Here is a 26,583-nt window from a genome sequence, read left to right as displayed (position 1 = left end):
ATTGATAATTCGATTTTAAGGGTTTAAAAATGATTTCGGTTCGAGAATATATTTTTTAGTTTTATTAATCAATTTTATAATTTTTTTTGGTATTTAAATTCTATGATATCGACTCAATTTCAATGTAATAATTTCATCTTGATCTGTTACGGGACGTTATCGACCAAAGTTTGTTCTCTCTCTCTTATTTAACTTTTCGAAAACTGTCATCGAAGCGCCTGCCGTATTTGCCATCGCCGGCTTCTCCCTGGCGGGCCGTCACCGCGTGCCGTCTCCGCCGGCGACGCTCGTCTACTTCTTTGGACGGTACCGACTCGGTATCCCATCAAGGGATCTCCTGGCGATCGGTCGAAGTATCCACGCCGTCCATCCGTTCGTTGCCCCACCGCACACGACAAAGTCAGGTTGTCTGTCACTCTCTTCTTTCGACTATATTAATGACGCACAGCACTTCTCTCTCTCTCTCTCTCTCTCGTTCTGAGAATCTTTGGAGTTGTCAGATTGATCTCCTGGAAGACCTCCGCTTCCCGTTAATGGCTTCCCTATCCCGCCCCTGCCTCCTGTACCGCGGTTTCTTCGAGGACGCCTCTCGCTGCCTCAAGAAGACCCCCGCCGGTTCCAAAATTTCGCTTCTGAACTCAGCGTGCGGTTCTTCCCCCATTCTTGGATGCTCCACGCGCGTGTCGAGGAGCCTTGTGTCGGCGGAGTTAGGTGCTCGCCTGGGAGCCCTTCGATCTGCGGTCGAGGAGGCGAAGATAGTGAGGCAGCAGGAGGAGGAAGAGGAGAAGGGAAGGCCTCTGAGGGTCGGGATCATCTGCGGTGGCCCGTCTGCGGAGCGTGGCATCTCGTTGAACTCTGCACGATCGGTTCTTGATCATATACAGGTTGCCTGTTCTTTTTTGCTCGAGGGTTTTGCCATCCGATACAGCTCGATTGTTCTTTCTTTGAGGTTTTCTTCATAATGTAACAGGTTTATTATTGTTTCTGTGCGGGGTTTATTGATCATATACTGCTTCTTATTTTCTTTTTTCTTGAGGGTTTTGCCATCGTATACAGCTCGATGGTTCTTTCTTTGTGGTTTTCTTGATTATGTAACAGGTTTATTGTTGTTTCCTTGAGGGTTTTATTTATCAGATAAGGGTTGAATTGGTTTTTATTTTTGATGATGTACAGGATGGTTGTTATTTCTTTGAGGATTTCTTTGATGATGTAATTTGCTATAAGTATGTGCATGGTGTAATTTTCTGTTTACCTTGGATACATTTAGACTGCTACCTACTGTGCCCAAATGATAATAATGATATGTTAAATTGGGTTAAGTTTATTTTTATCATTATATACATTACCTTGTAGGGAATTTTAAGAAGTTTAGGGCTTGAGCTTAGTTTGTGTTGACTAGTAGTTATGGTCTATATGGTCAACAAGTTGGCTTGTTAATGTTTTTCTGTATTATTGAACGTTTTTATTTTATGAGTGCTGATGTTGTAATATTCAGGCCTTGGTTTGGTACAATATGAGGCAGGGATTAAACTTCCTCTTAGGTAAACAACTTAGCGTGAAAAATTAAGGTTCACTGTACCGCCTGAGTCAGTACGGCACGGGGCGGTATATACCAATCAGACCCATCACCGAGACATGGCTTGCATGAGTCCTCGTTGGCACACACTTGCATAACATGTATCGGTACACCAGTATAGATTGGTAGTCTGGTACGTACTGTACCAACAAATCTTCGAAATCGGTCCGATACCCAAAATGGCAAACCTTGCAAAAAAGAAATAATCAACTTGAGAACAGTTGCGCTCATCAAATCTACTCGTGAGAATTTGATTTTAAGCAGATATACTCTTTGCAAGAATTCTTGCCAATAGATGATTTACATAAATTACATGAAACATTAGCATTATAATTTGATTTAAGCATGTGCATGTTGTGATTTTCTGCTTACCTTGGATACATTTAAATTGGTACTTTGCCAAATTGACAATAATGATCTATTAAATTGGGTTAAGTATTTTTTGACATTATATTTATTAACTATTAAATTGGATTATTATCTGTTAGATAATAATAAACCTCTATTACTATAGGATTACATTAAGGATCTTCCTTTAATACTTATTTTTTTAATTGGTAATAAAGGAACTTATTAGTTATTTGCAGAATATACCTTCATGGTGTATGTTATTCGTTGTTAATATTGTTTTGATTGATGGATGTTTAAATGAAATCAAATTTAATTTTGAGTTATGGGACAAATCTTAAAAAATAAAGATTTTAAATTAAGTACGATTAAGTACTAAGACCGGTTTTTTAATCCTTGGTCTAATGCGTTTGATATTTGTTGTTTGAAATGATATGTGACAGTTAGTCATACTAATATATCTTCATGTTTTAAAAAAAATAAAGATGTATTATGTCAAATATTCGAGTATATGATCAGCTTTGGGTTATCTACTTGAAAAGCTCTGCTGTATATAGAGGTTTTATGTTGCACTGTTTTGCTTGGATACAAAATGTGATGTGTAACTAGGGTCTTTGTGATTCTCATCAGGCTGGACTTTTTCTATAAAACAAAAAAAAACTTCTCTTTTGTGGAGAAAACATTCCCTCTTCTTTTATTAGTTAATTATTTTATCTTACCTTAGTAACTATATTAATCCTGTGAATTGATATTTGTTATAATAGAAACATAATAAAACTGTAGTGAACATCTTAATCAATAGCTTTGTTCTTCTTGTGACTGACGTTTAATTCTTTTCTGGTTATGTTACAGGGAGAAGATTTGCATGTCAGCTGCTATTATATTGATTGCAGTCTCAATGCATATGCAATATCACCTGCCCAGGTTAGTGAACTGGATAATGAATTCATTTGTAGTATGGACTTGATGTACCAACTATAAGTAAAGTCATTGGATGTCAAATTGTAGATACATGCAATTGCAATCCTATAGTATAACTCCTGTTCTATAGTGTCTTAAGTCAGATTTAATTGTTCCTTTGTTGTTCACAGTCAAATGTAATACCTTATGGAAGCTATATATCTATTATTATATTGGTGCTTCGTTGGCCATGTCTTTAGACTTATCTCAATCATACGGGCATCCTTTTTGTGGCTTCCACTGATGTGGTGTCCATTATCCTGTAAACTTCTCAATGCTTCTAGCTTTTACGTCCTCATTGTAGTAGTGTCTGGTAATTCTTTCCTCTAATGGATTTGCAGTTATACTCAAACACTCCTGCAGATTTTGATTTCAAACTAGAGAGGTAAACGTTCTGGTTTTTGACTTCATCTTACACTGCTCAATGGCTGGTGTTTCTTTTGTAGATGATTTGCTCCATAACCAAAATTTTGCAGCCTTGCCCAAGGTTTTCGCTCTTTACACACCTTCGTAGAGCATCTTGCTGTCTCTGTGGACATAGTTTTTCCTGTTATCCATGGCCGTTTTGGTGAAGATGGGGGCATTCAGGTCTGTCTTATGAATAAATGGGACACAATTAAACATCCCACATTAAGATTTTCTTACGTTTAATCATATAATTCAGAAAATGCTGATCTGTATCGGTCACTTCCACTTTTAATTGCCATGAATTGCCTAATTATGTAATTTTATAATATCAATAGATTTTTTGGTCTGGGAACTACAAGAACTTGCATATTGCAAAGAATATGTAGGCCATGTTGGAGTCTGTATACTCGCTGAAATGGAGTATTTGCTTCTGTACTGTATGATTAAAATCAGCTGTCTTGTTTGAATGTCTAGGAGCTGCTGGAGAAAGCAAATGTACCATTTGTTGGCACAGCTTCTCATGAATGCCGCCAGGCATTTCACAAGGTTAGCCATCTAGATGCTTTGCTGGTGATTGCAGCTTTATTATGATTTTCATATTGTTATCAATCAAATTAGACATTCTCATTATTTTTCCTTGTGATATCCATCCAATGCTTGCATTCAGTAGTCGTTATTTTTAGTTTACATGTTTGTCCACTGCTCTCCACCATCTCTTGCTTATGTTTGTGGCCTGCCTTTTGTTCTTCTTTTTACATTCTTTGGCATACAAATATTTGATGGAAACTTCTTTTTAACTTGTTATGCTGGTTCAAGTTCACTGAAAATCTTGCTTATTGTATATTTCTTTATTGTTTATTGATTTTGCAAATTGTTTTGCAGTACAATGCATCTTTGGAGCTTATCAAACAGGGTTTCCTCACAGTGCCCGGTTTTCTTGTTCAGGTGTGGCACTAACTTTTATCTTTAAAAATGTTAGGCTACTCTAAATATTGTATGTTTCTTTGAGAAAATGCTTTGGCTTTTGAAAATTTTACATTTGAATCTTGTGGCACTGTTTGATTAGGGGTTATTGCTGTTTGTTTTACTACTTCATTTGCTTCCAAGTACCAATCTATTATCCTACATGGTTGCAATGACCATTTGAAGGCCATAACATGCTACTGAGCAAGGTTAGTCATATTGTAGCATATTACCTGGTACAAGTAGTACGTACCAATCTAATAGGGGACTAGTATGGGTGGTACGTATCAGTCTGCTGGTACATATGTCAATATGTTGGTATGGATTGGTACATACTATACCAATGGCCGGTTGGTACACTCGTATGGACTGTTAAGACAAACATGTTACTGAGTAATTGTTTTTTTTTCTTTCATTCAGTTCCAAATTTTCACTGCTCTTTATTTTGCAGCTTTGAGAGCGTATATGCAGATCTTAGGACAGTAAAGTTATTATTGTTGTTTCACTTCCATGTGCAGGAACCATATTATGCCATTGTTTGTTTAAACTAATTTCATTACCATATATTTGATCCTCTATTTGGTAGCTAATTTTGCTAGTAGGCTAATGATAATTAGCTCACGTTATAATTGGGTATATGAGAATGGGTTCACAATTTTACAGGTTATTGTGCCGATTTAATTAACTATCTTTATGATAAAAGACAATTCACTTGACTGCAAATAAAGCATGAAAGAGGAAGGTACCTGAGTTCAAGGTGGAAGTTAGGCAGATCAATAAGTGTTGATCAAATATCACAATAACAGTGAGCTAATAGAGGTCATTTTATCAAACTCCATCTTTTGGGACATCTGGTTAAAAGAAGCTAGTGCAATTTATCATGTAACAAACAAAATAAAGCACTATGAACTTGTTCAAGTTCCATCTCAAGTTGCTAAACAATCCCTCTTTATCAATTTACTCTTTTTATTTAAATTTTCAAGTCAACTATTCATGATAAATTATTGGATAAGGACACTGATTTTTTTAGTAATAAAAATTTGGAATAAGTTCCTGACAGTTATGCTTTGTGAATTCTCTCAATTATCAGTTATATGTTTCTCTCTTTTTTTTAGTAGGGAAACCAACCAGACAGGTCTGAAATGATAAGGTGGTTTGAAATCAATCTTCTGGATAAGGAAACAGGAAAAGTTGTGGTAAGGGAATGATTCTCTTCTATTCAAATGTACCATACAGATGTTTCAACCTCCATGTACCCTAGGTGAAGCCGACACTGGCTGGATCAAGCATTGGTGTTACAGTTGCTTACGGTGTTGATGATGCCATTGAGAAAGCAATTAACATAATTAGTGAGGTGGTTACCTTTGATGCTACCTATTGTGGAAATTTATTTCATGGGGATGAAAATCTTTGTGTTAGCCTGAGCTCATTCTGTGGCAAATAGGGCATTGATGATAACGTTCTTGTTGAAGTTTTTCTGGAAGGAGGGAGTGAATTTACAGCAATTGTCATTGATGTTGGAATTGATAATGATGCCAAGCCTGTTGTTTTACTACCAACTGAAGTAAGTCAGTCAATATACTTGTTTTTTCTTTATTTGGAAGAAAGCAACATTTTGTTTCTTTTAAGGCATCTAAACTGTCTATATTGTCTTGAGAGTATGTAGGCTATCCTAGACATACTATCTTTCTAGTACATCTTGTAGAATTCTTTTGCTTAATAGATGAACTTTCAAAGACGATACCACTGCCAAGAAATTAATGATCAAGTTTATAGAATTGATATAAAATATTTTGCTATTAGTTAGTAAATGATCAAGAGTTAAAAATTAATTTTCCAATTTACATTTGGATGCCATGGATCAGATTCCAATTATCTAACAAAAGACCTGCTAACCTAACTGAAGAAGGTGAGTTGTCCACTTATTTCTTGTCCTTCCCTTAAAGAAGGTCCTATATGCTATGGGTGTCATTATGAGGCACACCTTCTCTTGGTTTCTGATATGGCATTTTGTGGCATGCTGAGTGTGTATTAGTACACACTTGGCGATGTCATTATCTTGATTTTAGAAGTCTGTTTTAGAATGCATTTGTCAAGCATATCCAATGCAAAAGGGAGTATACTATACTACTATAGAACATTTAAGCATCTGCTAATTATTTTTCTTATTCAATATCAGGTGGAGCTTCAAGTTTTGACCAATAATGATCAGTCTGAGGACACAATTTTTAACTACAGGAGGAAGTATCTTCCAACACAGCAGGCAAGATAATTGGAGCAAGATTTATCTTCTTCTTATATCATTATTATCAGTTGAACTTTTCTCACTTGTAGTTGCTAATGTGTCTGCTTCATGACTTTAGATAAGCTGAATTGGCAATGAACCTAATGTATGCCAAACTGGATTGATAAACTCTGACCCAAAATTGAAACTATTAATTAAATTTTAACATTAATTTGCAATGGCATACTTGGCAAGATGTATACTTCTTTTGATATTTAATGCATATATAAGATGACCGTTGCTTGGCCATGCATGTGCCAACTGGTCTTTATCTGCTGTGAGTAGGATATGCAAGTACTAATCATTGGATGCTTGTAGTTCACATGAACACCCCTCCCCCCGCCCGCCAGTCGTTCACAGTTAAAAGTTTGTATATGAATAAGGAATTTCAGTTTCACCCACTGTGTACCAATTATGGTTTTAGATCTTGGCCCAGTATTGATATCGATCCTCAGGATAGTATGGTACCAACTGTTGGTATCAATATTGCCCTAGTTCGATATTTTCTTTTGCTTTTTTCTTTAATTATGTGTATTTATTATTCATATGTGTTTGTTGGGTTGCACATTATGAATCTGTTCCTAGAGTCTCAGTTAAGCAGAATAATTATATGGCATCAATCTTGATGATCTGAAAAAGCCTGATAATATTTTTGGCTGACATTAATATTTACACCAGATCATATTTCAGGCTATACACATGCTTGCTCAAACACCAATTTACTGAATCTCCATAAGCTTATTAAACATTTCCTTTTTGACATAGAAAAAGAATTGGATCATGTTCTCAAATGTCAAACATGAACAGATGTTTTTTATTCATTTCCACTTATCTACATGATAACCTATTTTAAGATGCAGAAGCAATGAAAAGAAGGCCTCAGATAAAATGTGTAATCACCATTGTAAAATGTTTTTTGATCTGCAAAAACTATCAAGTTTTGTTCTTGGACGCAAGGCACACACTTAGTGGGCTAGAATGTATATTCTTTTGTAATTCTATATTTTAGCTGTTTATGTTGATGTCATTGCATAACAAATCATTGGTCTCTTTGTCAGCGATATTGTATTTGTCATAGAGGCTCATTTTCATTCCTTATTTCCATCCCTTTTTTTATTGCTTGTTAATCTCTAATATTTGCAGTACAGAGAACTTTTTAGGTTATGGATTTACTTTTGCAGGTTGCTTATCACACCCCTCCTCGTTTCCCAACTGATGTCATTGAATGTATAAGACAAGGAGCATCATTGTTATTTCAACATTTTGGTCTTCGTGATTTTGCTAGGATCGATGGTTGGTTTTTACCTGGCAATGCTAATATGTTCTCGACAGTTGCAAAAAATACTAAGTTTGGAATTACAGAATCGGGTAACATCATTTTCACAGACATTAACCTGGTATGTGAAAAGTTTTGCTTATTGTGATTTTGTAGGGCTTACATTTCACTTTGCTAAATTGCTTGCTACTGCAATGGTGCTGGTTTACTGAATGCAGATAAGCGGGATGGAGCAAACCAGCTTCTTATTTCAGCAAGCCTCAAAGGTACCTTCCTATTTATGTCAAGTAACCATCAATTTCAGTAACTTTTGCCAATTTAATATGGGGGTATCTAGGTTGAGACTTATATTATTTTTATATTGTTTGGGCTTTAACCATATACTTTTAAAAATAATACATTAGTGTTTGAAATTTTAGAATTTAATAGAATCATTTGAGAAAAGTTGTAGCATGTAGGGTTTGCCTTTTTGGGTACCAAACCTGTTTTGGCAAACTGTAGAATGGTATATATAGGTTTGTATTGGTGTACTGACACATGGTACGCCAGTGCATACTGGTGGCTCGGCGATGAAGAAAAAGAAAGAGAGGTGGAAGGAATGGTAGAGGAACAGAGGAGGAACGAAAGAAGAGGGAGGAAGAGGAAGAAGTGGAGGAAGAAGAATGAAGAAGAAGAAAGACGAGGAGGAAAAGAGCACTGGTAGTGCACCTGGGAAGCAGCGACAACGAGGTGGTGCCATCTTACACGAAGTGATAGTGGCAGCAGTTGGAAAGTGGCGATGGTGAGGCGGCAACATCTTATGTGATGGGGAAGCAGCAACGGCAGCAGAGGCGAAGTGATGATGGCAAGGCGATGGTACCTTGTGTGAGAAGAGGGCTTGTGTTCTTGAGCCCTAATCTTTTTTTTTTTACACTGATTTAGACATGGCCCCACTATTTCTTCGAATATTTTATTAATTTAACTGGACTGCCCAGTATAAGGGGGTTCCATGTACCAGACCCCTATCGGATCACTACATATTACCTGTATCGGGTGGCATACTACATCGCGGCAAACCTTGGTAGCATGATAAAATACCATTTTGTTTGTTTCAAGATAATACATTACTACACTAAAGTGATAATTATAGTTATTTGAATATGTAAGTATATGTAACAGTTAAGATAAAATCCATCATCTAACCCTTCTTTTGATCAAATAAAGATGATGTCCGTGCTGCTAGCTGATTGGATATTCTGGACAGTCTCTCCTTACAATAGCAAGGATCTTTAGTACCATGCAGGATATTGTTTATGCAGTGATAAATAAGTATTCATAAGATGATGGTGTCCCATAAGAACCAAATTGGCAGCATCTACATTGTTTAGAAAGATGGTCAAGGAAAATTCACCCTAGTTGCATGTTGGCATTTGATAGATGGCAAGTAGAAATGAATTGTTTTAAAATTGAAAAATCAACCCAGAAATGATATTTTCTTATGTGTGAAAGATGGGATTGGTATCTGAAGTTTCAAGCAATTGAGTGGTTAATTTTATACAAATCAAAATAGCCTTAATTAAGAACTATGCATGTGTTTCACAAGTTAATAAAAATGGTGGCAGAAAAAATTATTCTTATTAATTAGAAACTTAGAATTGACACACACCATAATGTGGAGTACCTAAAGAGTGAAAATGGTTAATGATGTTACCAAAAGGGTATTTATGTTTAGTGATTATTGCTACTGCAACAACAGCTTGAACTTTTGCTCCTATTTGCTAGCTGTCTTGTGAAAGCAGAGCTAAGTATGCAGAGATATCTTTTGCTCGATGCCAAGGTATCCAAAGATGGAGAGGGAGAGTTTGTGTGCTAGTCAAGATGAAACCTTGTTGAAAAGGCTCAAACATTGCAAGCAGCTGGGTAACCATGTGGTTATATCTGGATTATAGATGATAGCGGATTGGTACTCGTGGATCACTATCAATATTGCAAATATACTAGGTGTCCACCTGGTATGATAAGTATATCAGGTGTTATGCCTAGTGTGGAATTGAATTGGGCAAAATTAACATGTTCATGTGTTGGTTGGTCATTGGACTAGTAAATGCCAGTCTGCATCCGTTAGTATGGTTGAAATTAAAATCCTTGATATCATGGTTTCAAATCTTGATTTAAGACACACTAATCCCTGAACCGACCAATATGGGTCTGATACACACTGGTGTACTGACACACAGTATGCCAATGTATCAGTCAGTAGAGTTCAAAGAGAAGAGAAGAGAAGGGAAGAGAGAAGGCAGTAGAGGAGGTGGAGGAGGAGGTGGAGAATACAGGAGGCTGAGGAGCAGGGAGGTCTACTGTTAGTTGTTTTGGTTGTCAACAGCAGGTTCGAGATATAGAAAAAAAAGAAGAAAACAAATTTGAAAGAAGTGGACGAAATTGCCAGGTTCAAGTGCTGGTTTCTGGCCAGACCAATAAATACTGGTAGGATCTATACTGGTATTTACCTGTCCGACTGGTTTTTGAACTATGCTTGATATAAACAACTAGCATTGGTCAAGATAGATACATTCATCTACATCTTGACCCAATAGACATAGTTCCATCTGCTGATCTTGCAACCTAAACTGACTTTTCTCCAATTGTTAATCTTAGTGCAATTGTAGGATGCAATTTTATCCATTTTTCCTCTTGCTTCCATAAAATTCTTAACTGAGATTGCATTAATCCTGAGATGGTTATTTTAAACAAGAATTTACTGGATATAAATGACAGTGTCAGTGAAACAAATCACACTGAGGTTGTCAAAGTTTATAGAGGAGAAAACGATCTTGATCTTAGACTGAAAAATATTAACCAATCATATCAACATTAGTGATAACAAATAGATATGGTTTTAAACCCTTGCATGAATTTTAATTATGATAAAAGATACCTGCAACTAATCTGTGATAGCATTGTTAGCGCTACTATCTGTAGCTGTCTTACCCAACTAGTCATCTACAGTTGGGCACAGGTATTATGAAAGACATCTTCTTTCTTTGATCACAGCTTTTATGTCATTCTTCTGTATGACGCTGACAGTTGTTTCTTTCAATAGGTTGGGTTTTCTCATTCAAATGTTCTTCGAACCATCATCCAGCATGCATGCTTGCGATATCCTTCTCTCAAATCATGCAGTAATGCATGGAACACATTATCCAGAAGATTGCAATCTGCTCAGCATAGCAATGTACCCTCCAAGATCCGGGGTTCTCAGAAGGTTTTTGTGCTCTTTGGTGGGGAAACTTCAGAACGTCAAGTATCTCTCATGAGTGGAACAAATGTTTGGCTCAACTTGCAAGGTTATGGTGATGTAAGTTCTGAACTTATTACTGTTTGGTACGTTTATTGAGTTTTAATAAATCATACTGTAGCTACTTGTTCCAATCATGTTATTTATCACTAGTTCTACTCAAACATGTGACTAATTTTTTTCTTTTTCTTGGCTGAATATGTTGCTTAAGTCAAGTAGATGTGTTAGCCCATTTAATACACTTCTATTAATGATTTCGATTTTTTGAACAAATAGATGCAAGCTTCCTGTCAGAGGTTCATTTTTCGATCCCTGCTATTGACTTACAATCTCTCTCGTGCTGTTATGCAGCTGTCATTTTTTAAGTTTGAATCGATTATATTTATTAATCTGAAGGAATTTCTGATTGTAACATCAATGAGTTAATCATCCTCAAAGTTCTGAGCAACTGTTCGTGTTTCCTCTAAACTATTGACCTTCCTGTGTGTACTTTGACTTTTTAAGATATAAAAATTTACCTTCAGATTATTATTCATAATGACTGCATGCCATGATGAGAATATTTATAGTATACAGATAATTATTTTTTTCTTAAAGAGGTTGTAGGATGCAAACAGACGAGTTACATTTTCCAAAGTTTATGTTGCATGTTCAATGACTGAATATTACTTAAGAGTTGAACATTAATTACAGAGTTAGTTAGTTAGAATTATTAAAGGGAGGCCATGTAAATCAGATAGGATTTTTTTTGGAATGGTATAATTGAGATAGACGAAGTTTCAGTGGCAAGAGGGGATTTTAAGTGCTCCTTTGATTCTATCATATAATAAGCTTAATTTTGTTATTTATCTATATTTCTTATGCTATTGGAGATTGGGGTTTCTTTAAAAATATCGAAGATAATCATAACTGAAACTGGTCCGCATAAATTTAAGTCAGAGGTTTTAAATCTCGGTCTAAGATGATTGTGTCATCACTCGTCCGTAAATTGAATCCGGGAAATTGAGGAAGCCTTCATAGTGCCTAGCTTCAGATACTGATCTGAATAATTTACCTGACTGGCATGGTTCTGGTGTACCAGGTGGTATGCCACCCATACCACCATGTCAATCAAAAAGAGCAACACATGGTAATACCGATTAGTACCAAATCAATTGGTACCAGATCATAAGGTTGGATATTGTTCGTTTGTTGGACCATAAATACCTGTCAGTACTGTATTTGAAACTATGGTTTTAATCATAGAACTATAGAAGACCATGCAATCCAAGATTGCCAGCAAGGCATATTTGTACTCATTGCTGGAATTAGTACCTAATATTGGGTTGTTGTGTCAAAATGGTCCAGTAAGTAAAAAGGATTTTCTTTCTTCCCTTCAAAATTTATGCTCTTTAGTGTGTCCCACAGGGTCTGCCGTACCGAAGCGTACCGTCTGTACCAGGCGGTACATACCGGTCCGACAGATTATCGGTACGTGGACCGCCCGGTACCGCTACAGTGCAGCACTACTACAGTATGAAAAAAATAAAAAAAATATTCGGTACACCCTGATGTACCGCCCGGTACACTGGTACCATACCGTACCAAGCCCGGGTCGAAACGCCGGTATGGTACGGTACAGCAAACCTTGGTGTCCCATGCAGTCATCCTTGAACCATCCCAAGGTGCCCAAGCCAAACCGTTAGCAGTTCTATTTTTTCCTTTGTTTTTCTTGTTAACTTTTGCATCTGCAAGACTGTTGTATGGCATTGATGTATCATGTGTTTACTGCACATAAGATCGATTGGACATGTAGCATGTTTCTGGTCTCAGCTATTCTGAATGCCTTTTGTATTCTCATTTTGCCTTTGAATTTTCATTTTGCAATCCTCTGTATGACTGGTGTCTTTAGTGCACTGCTATTGCAAACTCTACAAATGTTTCTCTACTACTTCTTATAATATTAATATATACTCATGTGATCTCTTCCTCAAAGCACTAGTATGTCTTTTCGATGTTCAATAGGAAGATACTTGACTTATCTATATTATTTTCGATCTTAGGCCACTCTGTTATTCTCAATTTTATTAATACCTAGAAACCATTAATTGGTTCATTCATCACATCATGTTTTACATCTATCTTAATGCCCTGATTTCCTTTGGCATAATCTTATCTAAGGAATGCAATTTTGGATTCTGAACTTGTGCATGTCCATGGCCGGACCACTATGATGACTGCTATGACATATCGACACACTGTGATGACTACAGTTAGGCATGCGACACCTAAGTGATAGATGCTTGCAAGGGTCAACATATACCTTAACCTTGTATAGTCCATTAAAGTTATGCACCAAGAAGAAAATGTTAGAAAGATGAATGCATGGGTAGTAAGTTGTAGTCGCACACAAGGACAAGAAAACTATACTAAGAAACTATATTTTATTAAGCACTAAGACTCTCGCAAACGAGCTGAATGATCGCACAAAAAGGGGGTTGGAAGGCAGGTGTTGATTCAATGTTCACTTACAACTTTTGTCGAACCAAAACGATTCATTAAAATCATTACATCACCTCTCAAACAGATAACCGAGGCTTCATCTAGCTTGGTGACACTAGGGAGTGGCTCTAGGGTGTTGAGATGACCAATGCTTTCACCACAACATTGCCTCTAAAAAATTACCTCGTGGCATGCCAAAACAAGTTGTTTCAATTATTTTCCCCTTCATGTGATGACTTCTTAGCCTAAAATGCTAGCATGTTTTATAAAATAAAAATGTTGTCAAAACCTAGCAAATTGAACATTTATGAGGACAAGTTTGGTATAGACCTTAGTAGAATCCAAATGAGAAGTGACTTTTCTAGCTCCAGTGTGTCGAAATTGAGCAAAGGATCATCACAATGACAATGCAAAGGGGTGGTGTAATTGGTGAATGCATTTTGAGGTCAAGCAGGGGAGTAGTCTAAGACCCCGAAGGAGCCAAGACACATGACAATATGTTGATGTTTATGGACATCAAACCGAACGAGATGGTGACTTATGCATTGGTGGACACTGGTGGATATAGGAGCCACTCACAACATAGTGAACTGAGGGGCATGGACTAAAAGACAAAGCAACTTGGATTGAAATAGGCTAAGACTTCGAGCCACATGAAGGCAGTCAATTCGAAAGTAGAGCATATTTGGAGATTGGTGAAGAGAGTCAACATCAAACTTTGAGGTTGGAGCATATTTTCTGGGACTAAAGTTTCTACTGGTGAGGGCAGTATCCAAGTCAATTCCTAAATTCTCTGTTCTTAATGGGTGATGACTCTCCATGTGTGGTGTCACTTTCAAAGAGAGATCTTTGAGGCACACACATGTACTCTTGAAAGAAGAATTGAGGCAAAAAGACCTGACTTGTTCCACAGCAATGCAGTCGGAGTCAAAAGGCCTTAGTGCTTGACAAAGGATCGTTAGGACGAACACTCTCGAAGAATATGTTGGTATGTTAACAAATCATGAGAATCCTTTCCACGTGGTTACAATGTGGAATGGGAGTTCGAACTTGAGTTTTACGTATAGTCAGCCATCCATATTGTGTATCATTCTTGAAGTTAGAGGACCTCCGGGACCTCTTAGATAAGCTGTTGGATGGAATACTATTCTAGAGATTATCTTTGCTCATGGGTATCATGATGTTTTCGTGGGGCAAGATCGAATGAGTGAGTGTTAATGTCAATAAAATGACCTAAGAATGAGAGTTGGCGGGGGCCTTGCAACAAGTTGAAGGTGGTGGCCACCTTGAAAAGTTCCAATTTGATTGATAAAAGATATGGAGGGAATTGCTTCGTGGGACATAGAATGTGTAGAAGCAACTAGTCAGGAGAGGCGAGACATTACAACGATATGGAATCTCAATGGGACTCTGCTATCTAAGAATAACTTGGTCGAGAAAGTGTAGAAGGCCATGAGCTTCAGAGGACGGGGCATGGGATTGCAAATTCACAACAGTCAGAACTTGGTTGAGAAATCATAAAAAAGGTAAAGAAACCTGGGATTACAATCAATCAAAGCAATTAGGCACAAAAGGCTTTTGCAAATGGGCTCAAGGTTGCACACAAAGAGGGTTCCTAAGGTTGGTGCAGACCCAATCAAAGTAATGATTAATGTGAAAACCATGTATAGTCATCCTATCACCAATTGGCAATGGTATGTACCCATTGTGTTAATCGCATGTCATTGTATGCCAGTTGAGGCATGAGACTGTAGAAGTTTTGTTTTCTCTAAAAAAATGATTTTTTTTTTTTTACATTTCTAAGTGGGATTAACTAGTCAATCACACAAATCAAAAATATTTGAAGTGTCTGACATGAGGATTTAAGAATGAAATTGTCAGATGTAGGAATTGTACCAACAAAATAAGTGTATAGAATTATAAGCACTTGTTTACAGGGCCACTATAGCTGTCAGTTACTCTCTCATTTGAATAATTCTGTTCCTTAAAAATGAAAAAAAAAGAGATAATTGACTCTAATTATGTTAGATTTATTTGTGATGGTCGACAATGTATTCATAAAACTATGAACAACTGGGAGGGGAAGAAGGTGAGCAATTGAAACTAAGGTGATTCAATGCTTGGCCAAAAAGTTTTCTAGATAATGTTCTAACATGATTCAATGCTTGGCCAAAAACTAAGGTGAGTATATATATATAAACTTATAAAGTTTTCTAGATAATGTTCTAACATGATTCAATGCTTGGCCATCCATTCCTTATTTCTTTACTATGTATTTGACTATCGTGTGGTCCTGGTATATATTGTTGTTCCTATAAGGATGTTTATGCACTTTAATGATGACCTGACTTATAAGTTTCTTTTCTACCTGAAGTCTTTCATTATTGAATTAGTGTCATGTGTGGTCTTTCTTTTGAATTCAGCTTGATGTGATTCCTTGCCTGCTTGCTCCTGCAAATGGATATGGATCTGCTGAACTTAAGAATGCAGATCAACAAGAGATTTGTAGAACTGTTTGGACTTTACCGTAAGCTTGTTTTATTTTTGACTTATCTATTCAGTTTAATATATTGTACTTGAATGTTTATATAATTAGTTTGTTTTCCAAAGAAAAAGAAACATGTTGCATATTGTTGACAGCATGTGTGGAAACCATTTCCACTGTCTGTATCCATAATACTCAATGGTATTATCTCATTATTCTTTGTTAAAGAGGTTAGTTATGAATCATGTCAAATTTCTTTGAAAATCTCCAGTTTATTTGTTGAACCTATTTTAGGTGGAAGAACTTTCACACTAGATATACTAGCATAATAAATATTTCAGTTTCTATAGAGACTCCAATTTACCAATATACCTTTGAATCCTTTTTCTACATGCTCATAAATCCCATGTTCTACAGTTACTCTCTCGTCCTACGACATACCACAGAGGAAGTTCTGGCAGCATGCATTGAGGCGGTCGAACCAGATAGGGCTTTATTAACATCTCATTTACGTGACAATGTTATGAGTGAACTATCAGCAGCTCTTAGCAAACATTATTGGTTTTCTGGTTTTGACATCAATGAAGAACTACCTGCAAATTTTACGCTGGAAAACTGGATCAAGCATGCTAAAGAGTCTCAGTCAATAGTTTTTATTGCAGGTCAATTCCAAACCATATGCATATATAATTAATAATCATATATAGTCTAGTTTTGTGAGTATGTCAAATTGGCTACATGGCAATATATATTTCCTAAGAGGTGGCAGGCCTTCTTTGGAGCTCATGCTGTAGTTACATATAGTCTCCAAGGACAAATAAATTTGTGTAGTCAGATATAAGTATATCTTTGCATTTTTCTTTTCTGATAAGTTAAACAATGAAGTGATAAATTTTTATGGGGTATAATAATAACACAACATCACTAGATCAACTGCTAAGGTACGTTGAAGAAAATAAGCATAAAATGCTAATGGCTTTATTTAGCAAGACATGATAAAATAAACTTCTATTATTAGTAAAAAATAATCATTATGCACAAAAAATAATGTGGAAGTTGTGATGATGGTTTTTTTGTGTTATTTCTTCAACTACTCTCTGTTAGGCTACAGTCTACCACAGTTCTGATGCACAGTTCTTAATTGGGTGGTCCATACTCTTAGTTAAGGTTTGCTATAATAGTCACTAATTTGAATTTATTCTTGAATGAATATAGCAAATGTTCTGTGAATATCTACTGTGAAGAAATTGTAACATTCAGGTGGTGATGAATCCTATTGTCACTAATGCAGATTTACAAATGTTAGATAATCACAGGAACTTGATAAAATAATTTCATGTAAGTCCATGCATTTGTACAATTATCAGGTACTTCAATACTTTTTAAGTTTCCCATGTGATACTAAACATGAACAAGTGTTCTAACATAGTTCAAACTTCAAACAAAATATATTCTTCATCATTGCTTGTTCCTTGGCTGTGAAAGCAGTTTTTAATAGTTTCTCTCTCATGACTAGAATTAGTATTTCTCTGTTAAACATCACTTAAGAACCTTTTTTGACCTAGAAAGTTATGTTCCCATAATTAGTGTTGTGTTTGCACTTTAAGCTGATTGAATATGTAGATAAAATAGCTAGATAATGATGAGGTTTATTAAATGCAAATATTAGATTTTTTGGTACATTCTATATTACTCGTAGGATACAAGAGTGCCTGTTAACACCATGATACACTGGATAGATGAGTCAAATCTACAAAATCACATTGACAAATAGTTTTATTCATTTTCCAGATTTGACCATAATGGCCAGAAACTTCTATATAATATGCCTCACCCACTGCAGATTTCTCATTTACTCCTTCCATGATCATTTTCAAAGCATTTTCTTTTAGTAAATCTAGAAGCGCGAGCCAGTTAAGCGTCTCTCTTTTTTTTCTTTCTTTTACTCCTTTTTTTAATGTGCTGCAGCATCCATAGCCATGGGTTAGGTCTTGGTTATTTGGTCACTATTTCAGATCAAGTGTTCCATTTCACTTAATTTGGGTGATATGTCCAAAATCTTTGTTATTAATAAAAAGAAAAGATTTCAACTTCTTTTATATATGTTTTGATATCATGAGTCTACTATTTTATTTCTTTGATCATTGTTAGCTACTTCTATTATAGTGCATGGTGGAATTGGTGAAGATGGTACTCTCCAATCTTTGTTAGAGGCTGCTGGAGTTCCTTATACAGGTGATAAGCCTGTAACAACATTTTCTTGAACTCCAACTTGTTATTTTAGTATTTTGCTGGGGTTTTTAATTTCAAACGGTGCAGGTCCAGGACCTTTTGCTTCCAAAATATGTATGGATAAAATGCAAACATCTCTTTCTCTTAGCCAAGTAAGGTATCTGTAATATTTTTATGTATATGGTATTGCATAATGTTTTTGCTTTGTGACTATGCCTTTTCAGTCTCAAAACTGTTTGTTATCAACAGTTCTGTGACAACAAATTTGTTATCTTATAATGTTCTGTTTGCCTTAGTAACATAAGTTTCTGACCTAAAAGCTTAACTGAGAAATGGTTTAGTTTTACATTTAAAACACTAGAAGGTCAGATGACAAATTTTCTACTGTCGATGTTATTAATTGTGGATAATAATTTTGTGTTATACATCCTACATCCAAACTAACGGTCTAGGAGCTAGACTTGTAGAATTTTGCCTGACAAGAATGCTCAATGGCTGGAAAAGATCGATGTAGCCAACTCCAAACAATCGTGATATTGTGGGTTTTGGCTTCTCGTTGTGGTTTAATGCAAAGGCCTCCTCCTACAGTGTCCAAGATACAGAAACTTCCAAATTCTGAGGTGAATTTGGAGCAAACTATTTTGTGGCAGCCCACAACTGTGCCATGTTTATCTATGGGATAAGATAACCTCTAAGTCATCGTCTATCATCTCTTTCCCAACTCCTATTCCTATCTCTTTGATATGCACACACTTCGCCAATTTCTTAAACATGTCAAATACTTTCCCGGTTCCAGTCCAGTAAATAAATCTGCTATTCAATTTATAAGCATCGAGAATCATTCCCATGAATAGTGTAAGTTTATAAAAACTAGTGAAAGTTTCTATCTGATGGATGGGGTGAGTACTTTCCCCATCTAGCTATAAATATTCTGAACCATAGTTTGAAATTTTACAGGCCTGTATTAGTCCTTGGCTAGATCGGTATAGGTATGGTTCATAATAGCATACTGACACTTGGTATGACTGTAAGTGCTATGGTAGAGGAGAAATACTGGGAGATACAGTAGGCCAATGCTAGCAGGTGGACAGGAGGTGGCATGAGGCAGGAGAAAAACATGTGCATTCACATTTTTCCCTAAGCCCGCTACCTTATAAAAAGAAAATGACCATTATTGCCCGAAAGGGGTGGTCTGCATCCTGGTTAAAGCCCATCCAATACATGCCTGTTAAGGCAAAGTTAGGAACCTCGTTTTGAACAAAGATCTTAAGTATTTCTGATATGTGATAATGCAAATGAAGTTATTAAGGATGACAGAATAGTGGCATTCTATGGAAACCAGGAATGATGAAAAATTGCTACCTTTTCGTACCTTAGAAAGTATGATCACTTCTACATCTGATTGTGGCAGAAATGATGTTGCAGGACTGGGCCATTCACTATTCAGCAAAAACAAAATAACTTTTTGTAGCCTTAATATAACAATCTCTCTCTTGCCGTCTGTCAAGTGTAATAACCTTTAATTAGGATGTTAAGAGTAAATGTGCCGGCTGAGAACCCAAAGATCTTGCTTTGACAGATATTTGGCAATACTCAACAGGTCATGCTTGTAAAATGAGTAAAAGGAGAATAAAAGAAAAGGTTCCTAAGAAAAATTTAAGGTTTTATATTAGTCAAAACCAGTGTTTTAAATACCAGTCTAATAGTCATTTCGGTAATTGACTAGTCTGATATGGTACCAAGATATTTTCCTGTATATCAACCTACATTACTGGTGCTTGGTCAAACTGGTAAATAATGGTTGATATTGGCAAAAATATGGGCATAACAGTTGGAGGAGGCTGTAATAAGTTCATTAGCAAAGATGGTAGGAGTGCAAAGACAATTTAGTATATTCAGGATTAGCCAAATATGATGACTACTCTAGGAATGCAGAATAAGTTTAAAAAAAGAGGATAAATTTAAATTATCCTCCCATCTTTCGTATAGAAATCAAGAACTATATCCAAGTCAAATTCTAGGATAAAGTTAAGACCACCTTTTCCTTTGTTGGTTTATGAAAACAAATGAATTATTAGCATTTGTATGTCATAGAACTTATGTGCAGCCTGGCATTGTGATGTCTACTCCAGAAACATTCTAAGTTGTATTATTTACTGAAACATATTTTGATACAATAAGTAATGACCATCTTGTCCAAAAGGAGAGAGAAAAAAAAGAGCAAAATTTTAATCCCAAGAGAAGTCATGTTTATTAGACTATATGAATGTTCACTAATGAAGAGATTTCATTAATCTGTACTACAGTCTATAAACTTTTCTTGGGACCATTCATCCCGGCGAATCATATAAATGCCAATTTTTAACTAATTTTATCATGAAGAATGAAAATTTAGGAATTTAGAAGCATCAGAATTTTATGAACTCTTTGGTCTACACGACACTTAGTTCAATATCAGTGGTTCAGATCCTTAAAAGAAATGTCCTGTGTCATATTTAGTGCATAATTTTTTATTTTTCCACCTTTTAATGTTTGGTGTACATACAACACAGCAAAGTCATAAAGTCCCAACTATTGGGATTTGGATCTTTTGTCATCATTGAAATATGTAAAACACTGTAAAGTCCTACTTTTTAATGGCTTGATGTACATGAAAAATGGATTTCAAATTGCATCAATTCTGGTTTCTTGGCCTTCTCTGTTTTGTAAATGTGTTCGGCAGAGTTGATTTTCAACTTGTAGCTTGCATCTTAATTTTAACCGGTATGAGGCCTGGGTTCTGTATCTTTATTATTATTCCTTTAATTTTGAAACAGTTGACAAGTTTGGGAGTACTTACCATACCTAAAGTTGTTCGGAGAAAAGAAGAATTACTGAATTCTTATGTATCTGATACCTGGCAAGCTCTGACAAGTGAACTGCAATCAAGGTCATTATGTGTCAAACCAGCTCGGGATGGATGCTCAACTGGTGTTGCTAGATTATGGTATGAAGACCCTGTCAAGGTCATTTTGGTTAAAATTTGGTGGTAATGAGCAAGTACTTGATTTATCTGCTTCTCAGTTTCAGTTTTAATGATAATAGTGTATTTGCAGCTCCATGGAAGATCTTGAAGTCTATGTAAATGCATTAAGGAACTCCCTCCCACGTATACCCGCTAATAGTTTGTTAAAGGTCTGCAATACTCACTGTCAATTTAGAACTTTCAAGATATGTGCTTATAAAAGTGTAGTTTTGTTAGTTCCATTTTTTTTATAAATGGGCATCTAAAAGCAAAAGAATTGATTATTCTTTTAGTTGACAGCATATATGGTTTATTTCAAGTTCTACAGGATCTTGTTTCGTATGACCTGATCTGTTGTTGTAGTGCTGATCCATGATTTGGTGTCTTATCACATGCCAAGACACATTAGTTAACTAAGTTATGTCCATATATGTACATACTAGCATGCTGGTTCCTATTTGCTGTTATGGGAAAAAACATGGTACATAGGTATGTACCTCTTTGGTACATTGGTAAAAAATGATCATAAACATGCTTTCATCAGCAAGGAACTCAATTTAATATTTGATTGTGACAGTGTTTATCTATGTTTCTTGGTTGATGCTAGACCAGATGTACAGAATTATACACCTTTGTCAAATAGGATCATTGAAATTTGAGTGCAGTGTGTTTGCCAGAAATGAGTATTTGTAAAATTGTATTGCTTGGAAATTGGCATAGTTATTGTTCTTTAACATGCCTGAGTTCGACTGGCAGAGTATGTAGTACCTTTTTAAAAATGTTCAATATATTTTTCATGGGTTCAGAAACTTTTTAAAAATGCTATGCTTTTAGATTCAAATGAAAATACCTTTTTGATTATGTTCTTCCCTATAACAGTCACTTCTTGTTTTTTTGTTAAGGATCATGATATCTTCCTTTTGTGGTACTTGGCATCATCTTTTGTGGATTACATGAAACCTAATACCATTTTTTATATTAGCATATATGAAGTGATATTTCATTTCATTTTGTCCCTGTACTTCTAGCAGACAAACTGTTTTAATTTCCCTTGACAAATATATACAGATAAATGATCTAAATAAATTGTTTTGGAGTTATATTTTTATAGGGAATTAGCTAAATGATATCAATTCAAGTGTTTTTCTGTCTTCTTACTACATCCATATTATCTCGTTCTCCATACCTATAAATTTATGTTTTTAATATTTTCCAAGTGATGGATTTTGAACACCATGAACATGTAACATTTGAGTTTACCATAGAAAAATTATACATGCTGTTTTGTTGGTGACTTAATTATGCCTAACTACTTCCTACAAACTAACTCCTAAAAGTGAGAAGTTGTTTCTAACAATTGCATATCTTGAGCCAATGAAAGCTTGTCTAGAATTTTTTTCACCTTGAACTGTAAATTCTTTAGTCAATGAACACTTTGTGTGTTGGTAGTATCTTATAATACTTAAAAATATTCCTGGCATTGTGTCTAATCTAATTGTGATTCTTTTAGTTGATATTTGATTTTCTGTATTAGGCACATGGGGTGATCGAAATGCCAAGCCCTCCTCCTCAGTCATTAATTTTCGAGCCTTTTATTGAAACAGATGAAATAATTGTTTCATCCAAATCACTGGATAGTAATGCTCGTCATCTTATATGGGAAGGACATACTGGATGGGTTGAAGTGACAGTTGGTGTCATGGGTACACGTGGTGAGATGCATTCACTTAGTCCTAGTATTACTGTCAAAGAAACTGGTGACATTTTATCACTTGAAGAGAAATTTCAAGGTATGTTTCTCATTTAATGTTGTCGTACAGGTCCTGAATATATTTAACTAATTATTTCTTTTCCACAGTTGATCTTATTGATATTTTATCTTGAAAGGCATGCCATTTAGATGAGGAGTACCAATTGCATTAACAAATGTGCTTTCATGAATTTTCTGCAGTGTCTTAGCTATGATTTAGAATAATTACAGTGATTATCATTTTTTTCTAATATTGCACTTTGGCCTTCCATAGTTGCCTTCAAGTTTTCCAATGCTTTTTCTTATTCATATTACCTCCAGATGGTACTATCAGTTTAGCTTATTACTAATGCTCTTTGTATCTAGATTCTCTAATTGTACAAAATACATCTTTGTATGTAGATTTTAATCACCTATAGACAACATTATTATATTGCACTATGTTGCTATTTTAATTTTTAAGAATTACCATGTTGGTATATCCAGATCATGTTGTACTCGTATCAGTGTCCATTCATTATAGATTGCACTCTACCAGATTTAAAGTTGAAATTTTTCTTAACAAAGAAACTATTTAGGAGAAAACATTTAATTGTTCTAACTTCTGTGGATATTTGCTTATGTAGGAATGTTATTCTTAGCAACAAGTCCTTAGCTACAATGTCATCTGAACATTTTCTAAATTCTAAATTTCAGCTTACGTGTCAGCTTCATCTTTATCAAGCTTATTTATTCCTCGGCTTCTTGAACAACAATGTAGTAAAGTTCTAATCACCTAATTAAGAAAGAGAGGCATCTGTTAGCTAGGAAAGGTTTTGCTATCATAGTGAATGATCCCTGATTTTATGTTATTTGTCATCTTTGCTCATGTTTCTAGTTGATACTTTTTTTTTATTAAGTACTTCGTATAATGTGCATCCCATTCATGTTATCATTTTGGATGCTTCAAGGAACAGTCATTGTTTATAATTAACAATTAATTATTTGTATATGTGCATTTTGCAGGTGGTACTGGCATCAACTTGACACCACCTCCAGCAGCAATAATAAGGTTCATCTCAAAATCCTGTTATATAATTGCTGATTATATGGTTTTTAACATTTGACACAAGAATTGACAAATGTACTAAAACGTGATAATTATAACTGCAATTTTTTGGCCATTTATTTGATCATTCAGATGCATATCATAATTTTGAAATTGTAACGTTGACCACTATCTAAAGCCTGAAAATAAAATACTTATTGAGATTCTGAGTTTCTATGATGTGGACATAATTTGGATGCTATGTGCAAAAATGCTAGTAATAATAATTTGGATGCTATGTAATTGTGAGTTTCTGTGAGATAGATATTTGGAATCTGTAAATTGTGATAATGTTTTCGGTAGAGCAGTTAAACCTCTATTATTTTCCTTTGGCACTTCAAGAGTTGGAAAAGGTCAGGATTTTGTTCAGTCATTATTAACATGCACATTTTGTCTGAGATTGTTATGTTTTGGTTTTTAACGACTGATGATATGACTCCAAACTAGATCTTATGATTGATTTTTTGGCATGCGGGATCTGTCAATCTCATTTCATAATCATCATTAAGCAGTAAAAAAAAGCATGCTAATTCTTGTAAGTTTGGCAAAGAAATTTGTATAATGATTCAGGTTCATTATGTTATATGGTGCTTTTTTAACCTGGGTAATATCATTGCTCACAACCAAAAATAAAAAATAAAAATTAGAACTTTCTTCACTTGCAAGTAATTATCAAATGCAAGAGTTGAATCTTTTTCACTGTCAGGCCAAAGCATCAAAAAAGGAGGGTTGCAATAGGCAGCTAACAGCCATTTTATATGGAAATAGTTGGGACATTTTGGCTTGTTTGTTGATGTGGTGGATCAAACAGGTGTAGGCTATTGGTCTCATCCACATGGAGAAATGCCTGTGAACTAGTAGAGGTGATGTGTTGCAAAGTCCTGCTGCTTCTCCGCAGCATGTCAAATATAGCACAGATCTTTTAAAAGCCCAAAATGCTAGACATATAGTCGTTTGCTTTCTTTCTTTGCAGTTCTGTATGTTTTATCCTTTAGGTAAGGTAGAAGAATCCTCCCGAAATGTTTAAGTAGAACCTGTCTTTAATTAACTTGATTAATTGGCGTTGGACTTGTATATTCAGGATGACTTGAAGGCAGTATAATTTAGGTGACATAATATTCATTCTTCTACATGTGCTTTCTGAAGGAGTGTGTTCTTGTCTTGCTGAGTATTTCCTTTGGCCTTTTCTCACAGTGATGAAGCCTTACAAAGATGTAAACAACGAATTGAAATCATTGCAAATACTTTAGGATTGGAAGGATTTTCTCGGATTGATGCATTCATGAATGTGCAAAGTGGGGAGGTATATTCTTCTCATTAATTTATTGATCCTTTTCTCTACATTTTAATTAATGGTAATTTACATCATGGATCTGTTTTCATTAAAGGTGCCATCCATCATTGTTCAGCTTGAACTCGGTTTTCATGAGACTAGCATATTTTTGTTCGAAGTAATTTCTTGTACTTGTAGCTCTCGAGTCCATCTCAATCATTGATCATACTGATCTGAAAATTGGGCTTCCTTTGTCCTGCTATGACGGATAGATTCATCTTTTAAATGGAGTGTGGTACCATTTGATGAAATGTCTTTTGCTGCAACCAAGCTTAGCCAAGTATTATGCTGCTTGTTGAGATCATCCCTGCTTTCCTAGTTTCATTATTTAAATTGCATTCCATCTGAAAGCAACTAACTTTATCCCGTAGATGTTGAAATAGCTGGTACATAGCCATTCCAACCCCCCTAACTCTATTCACCTCATCTAAACAGCCGAATCAGAGGTTGTGTGAAGTATATTATCTCTCTGCATGCTAAGTATCCTACAGAAAGTAAATTGCAGCATCCGATCATATTGAAGTAGGCTTATTTTGGTAGCTTGTAATAATTTGTTACATACTGCAGTTATTTTAAAAAGTGCTTGTCAATTTGTCTTTATCGTATCCACTGCCTGTTGTACAATTCTCATAACCCATTAAATGTCTGTTAACAGGTTTTAGTGATAGAGGTTAACACCATACCAGGGATGACCCCATCGACCGTCTTGATTCATCAGGTAATTCATTAGATCTGTGACAATTGCAAGAGTCACTCTATAAAAGATGCATCCACCACTTGGGCGTAATGACCATCGACTCTCTTTTCAGGCCCTTGAAGAACAACCACCCATACGTCCTCAAGAATTTTTTCGTACCGTTCTTGAGTTTGCTCGGCAAAGATCGAATTAGATCCTTCTCCATCATCCAAACTACAACTCAGTATCCTAATTAAGGCACTTATTAAGGGAATAAATAATTGGATCTCTTAGTGTCATTCTGGTTGCTCTTTGTTTGAGCCCTATTTATCATATTACTGTTTTGTGTTTTACTTTGTAATTGATTTTTAAGCAAATGGTCAGTGATGAATGCTAGTTTTAATCCCCAGACTTTATAATAATTGAATAAAGTTTTTGTTAGATAA

The 26,583-nt window shown here is 35.5% G+C and overlaps 1 protein-coding gene across 4 annotated transcripts; it reads left to right on the top strand.

Moving 5' to 3' along the window:
- The first annotated feature begins 233 nt into the window (after positions 1–233).
- LOC135622520 (uncharacterized) lies at positions 234–26,583 on the top strand. 4 transcript variants are annotated; one of them, XM_065124438.1, is made up of 25 exons: positions 234–404; positions 501–884; positions 2,777–2,848; positions 3,226–3,269; positions 3,361–3,472; positions 3,767–3,838; positions 4,175–4,237; positions 5,374–5,451; positions 5,517–5,609; positions 5,700–5,819; positions 6,435–6,518; positions 7,721–7,936; positions 8,034–8,081; positions 10,895–11,149; positions 15,994–16,097; positions 16,473–16,717; positions 18,222–18,290; positions 18,375–18,439; positions 21,104–21,273; positions 21,383–21,461; positions 22,826–23,081; positions 24,047–24,092; positions 25,323–25,431; positions 26,117–26,179; positions 26,271–26,583. In XM_065124438.1, exons 2-25 carry the CDS (start codon positions 534–536, stop codon positions 26,349–26,351), a joined length of 2,895 nt encoding a protein of 964 aa, XP_064980510.1. In that variant the 5' UTR covers positions 234–404; positions 501–533; the 3' UTR covers positions 26,352–26,583. The 4 variants fall into 4 exon arrangements, with proteins under 4 accessions (XP_064980510.1, XP_064980509.1, XP_064980511.1 ...); XM_065124437.1 differs by lacking the exon at positions 234–404 and having other exon boundaries at positions 457–884; XM_065124439.1 differs by lacking the exons at positions 234–404; positions 21,383–21,461; positions 22,826–23,081; ... (2 more) ...; positions 26,117–26,179; positions 26,271–26,583 and having other exon boundaries at positions 457–884; positions 18,375–18,444; positions 21,104–21,241.

This window comes from Musa acuminata, chromosome BXJ2-9, assembly GCF_036884655.1.
Source record: "Musa acuminata AAA Group cultivar baxijiao chromosome BXJ2-9, Cavendish_Baxijiao_AAA, whole genome shotgun sequence".
Lineage (NCBI taxonomy): Eukaryota > Viridiplantae > Streptophyta > Magnoliopsida > Zingiberales > Musaceae > Musa > Musa acuminata.
This window is presented reverse-complemented; position numbering and strand designations above follow the sequence as displayed.

What these genes read in the sequence shown, in the direction of transcription:
- LOC135622520 (XM_065124438.1), top strand. Translation starts at nt 534, where the DNA reads ATGGCTTCCCTATCCCGCCCCTGCCTCCTGTACCGCGGTTTCTTCGAG. An exon ending in AGAACTGTTTGGACTTTACC is followed by an intron (nt 16,098 to 16,472) that starts GTAAGCTTGTTT and finishes CATGTTCTACAG; the next exon opens with TTACTCTCTCGTCCTACGAC. An exon ending in CCTCCAGCAGCAATAATAAG is followed by an intron (nt 24,093 to 25,322) that starts GTTCATCTCAAA and finishes CTTTTCTCACAG; the next exon opens with TGATGAAGCCTTACAAAGAT.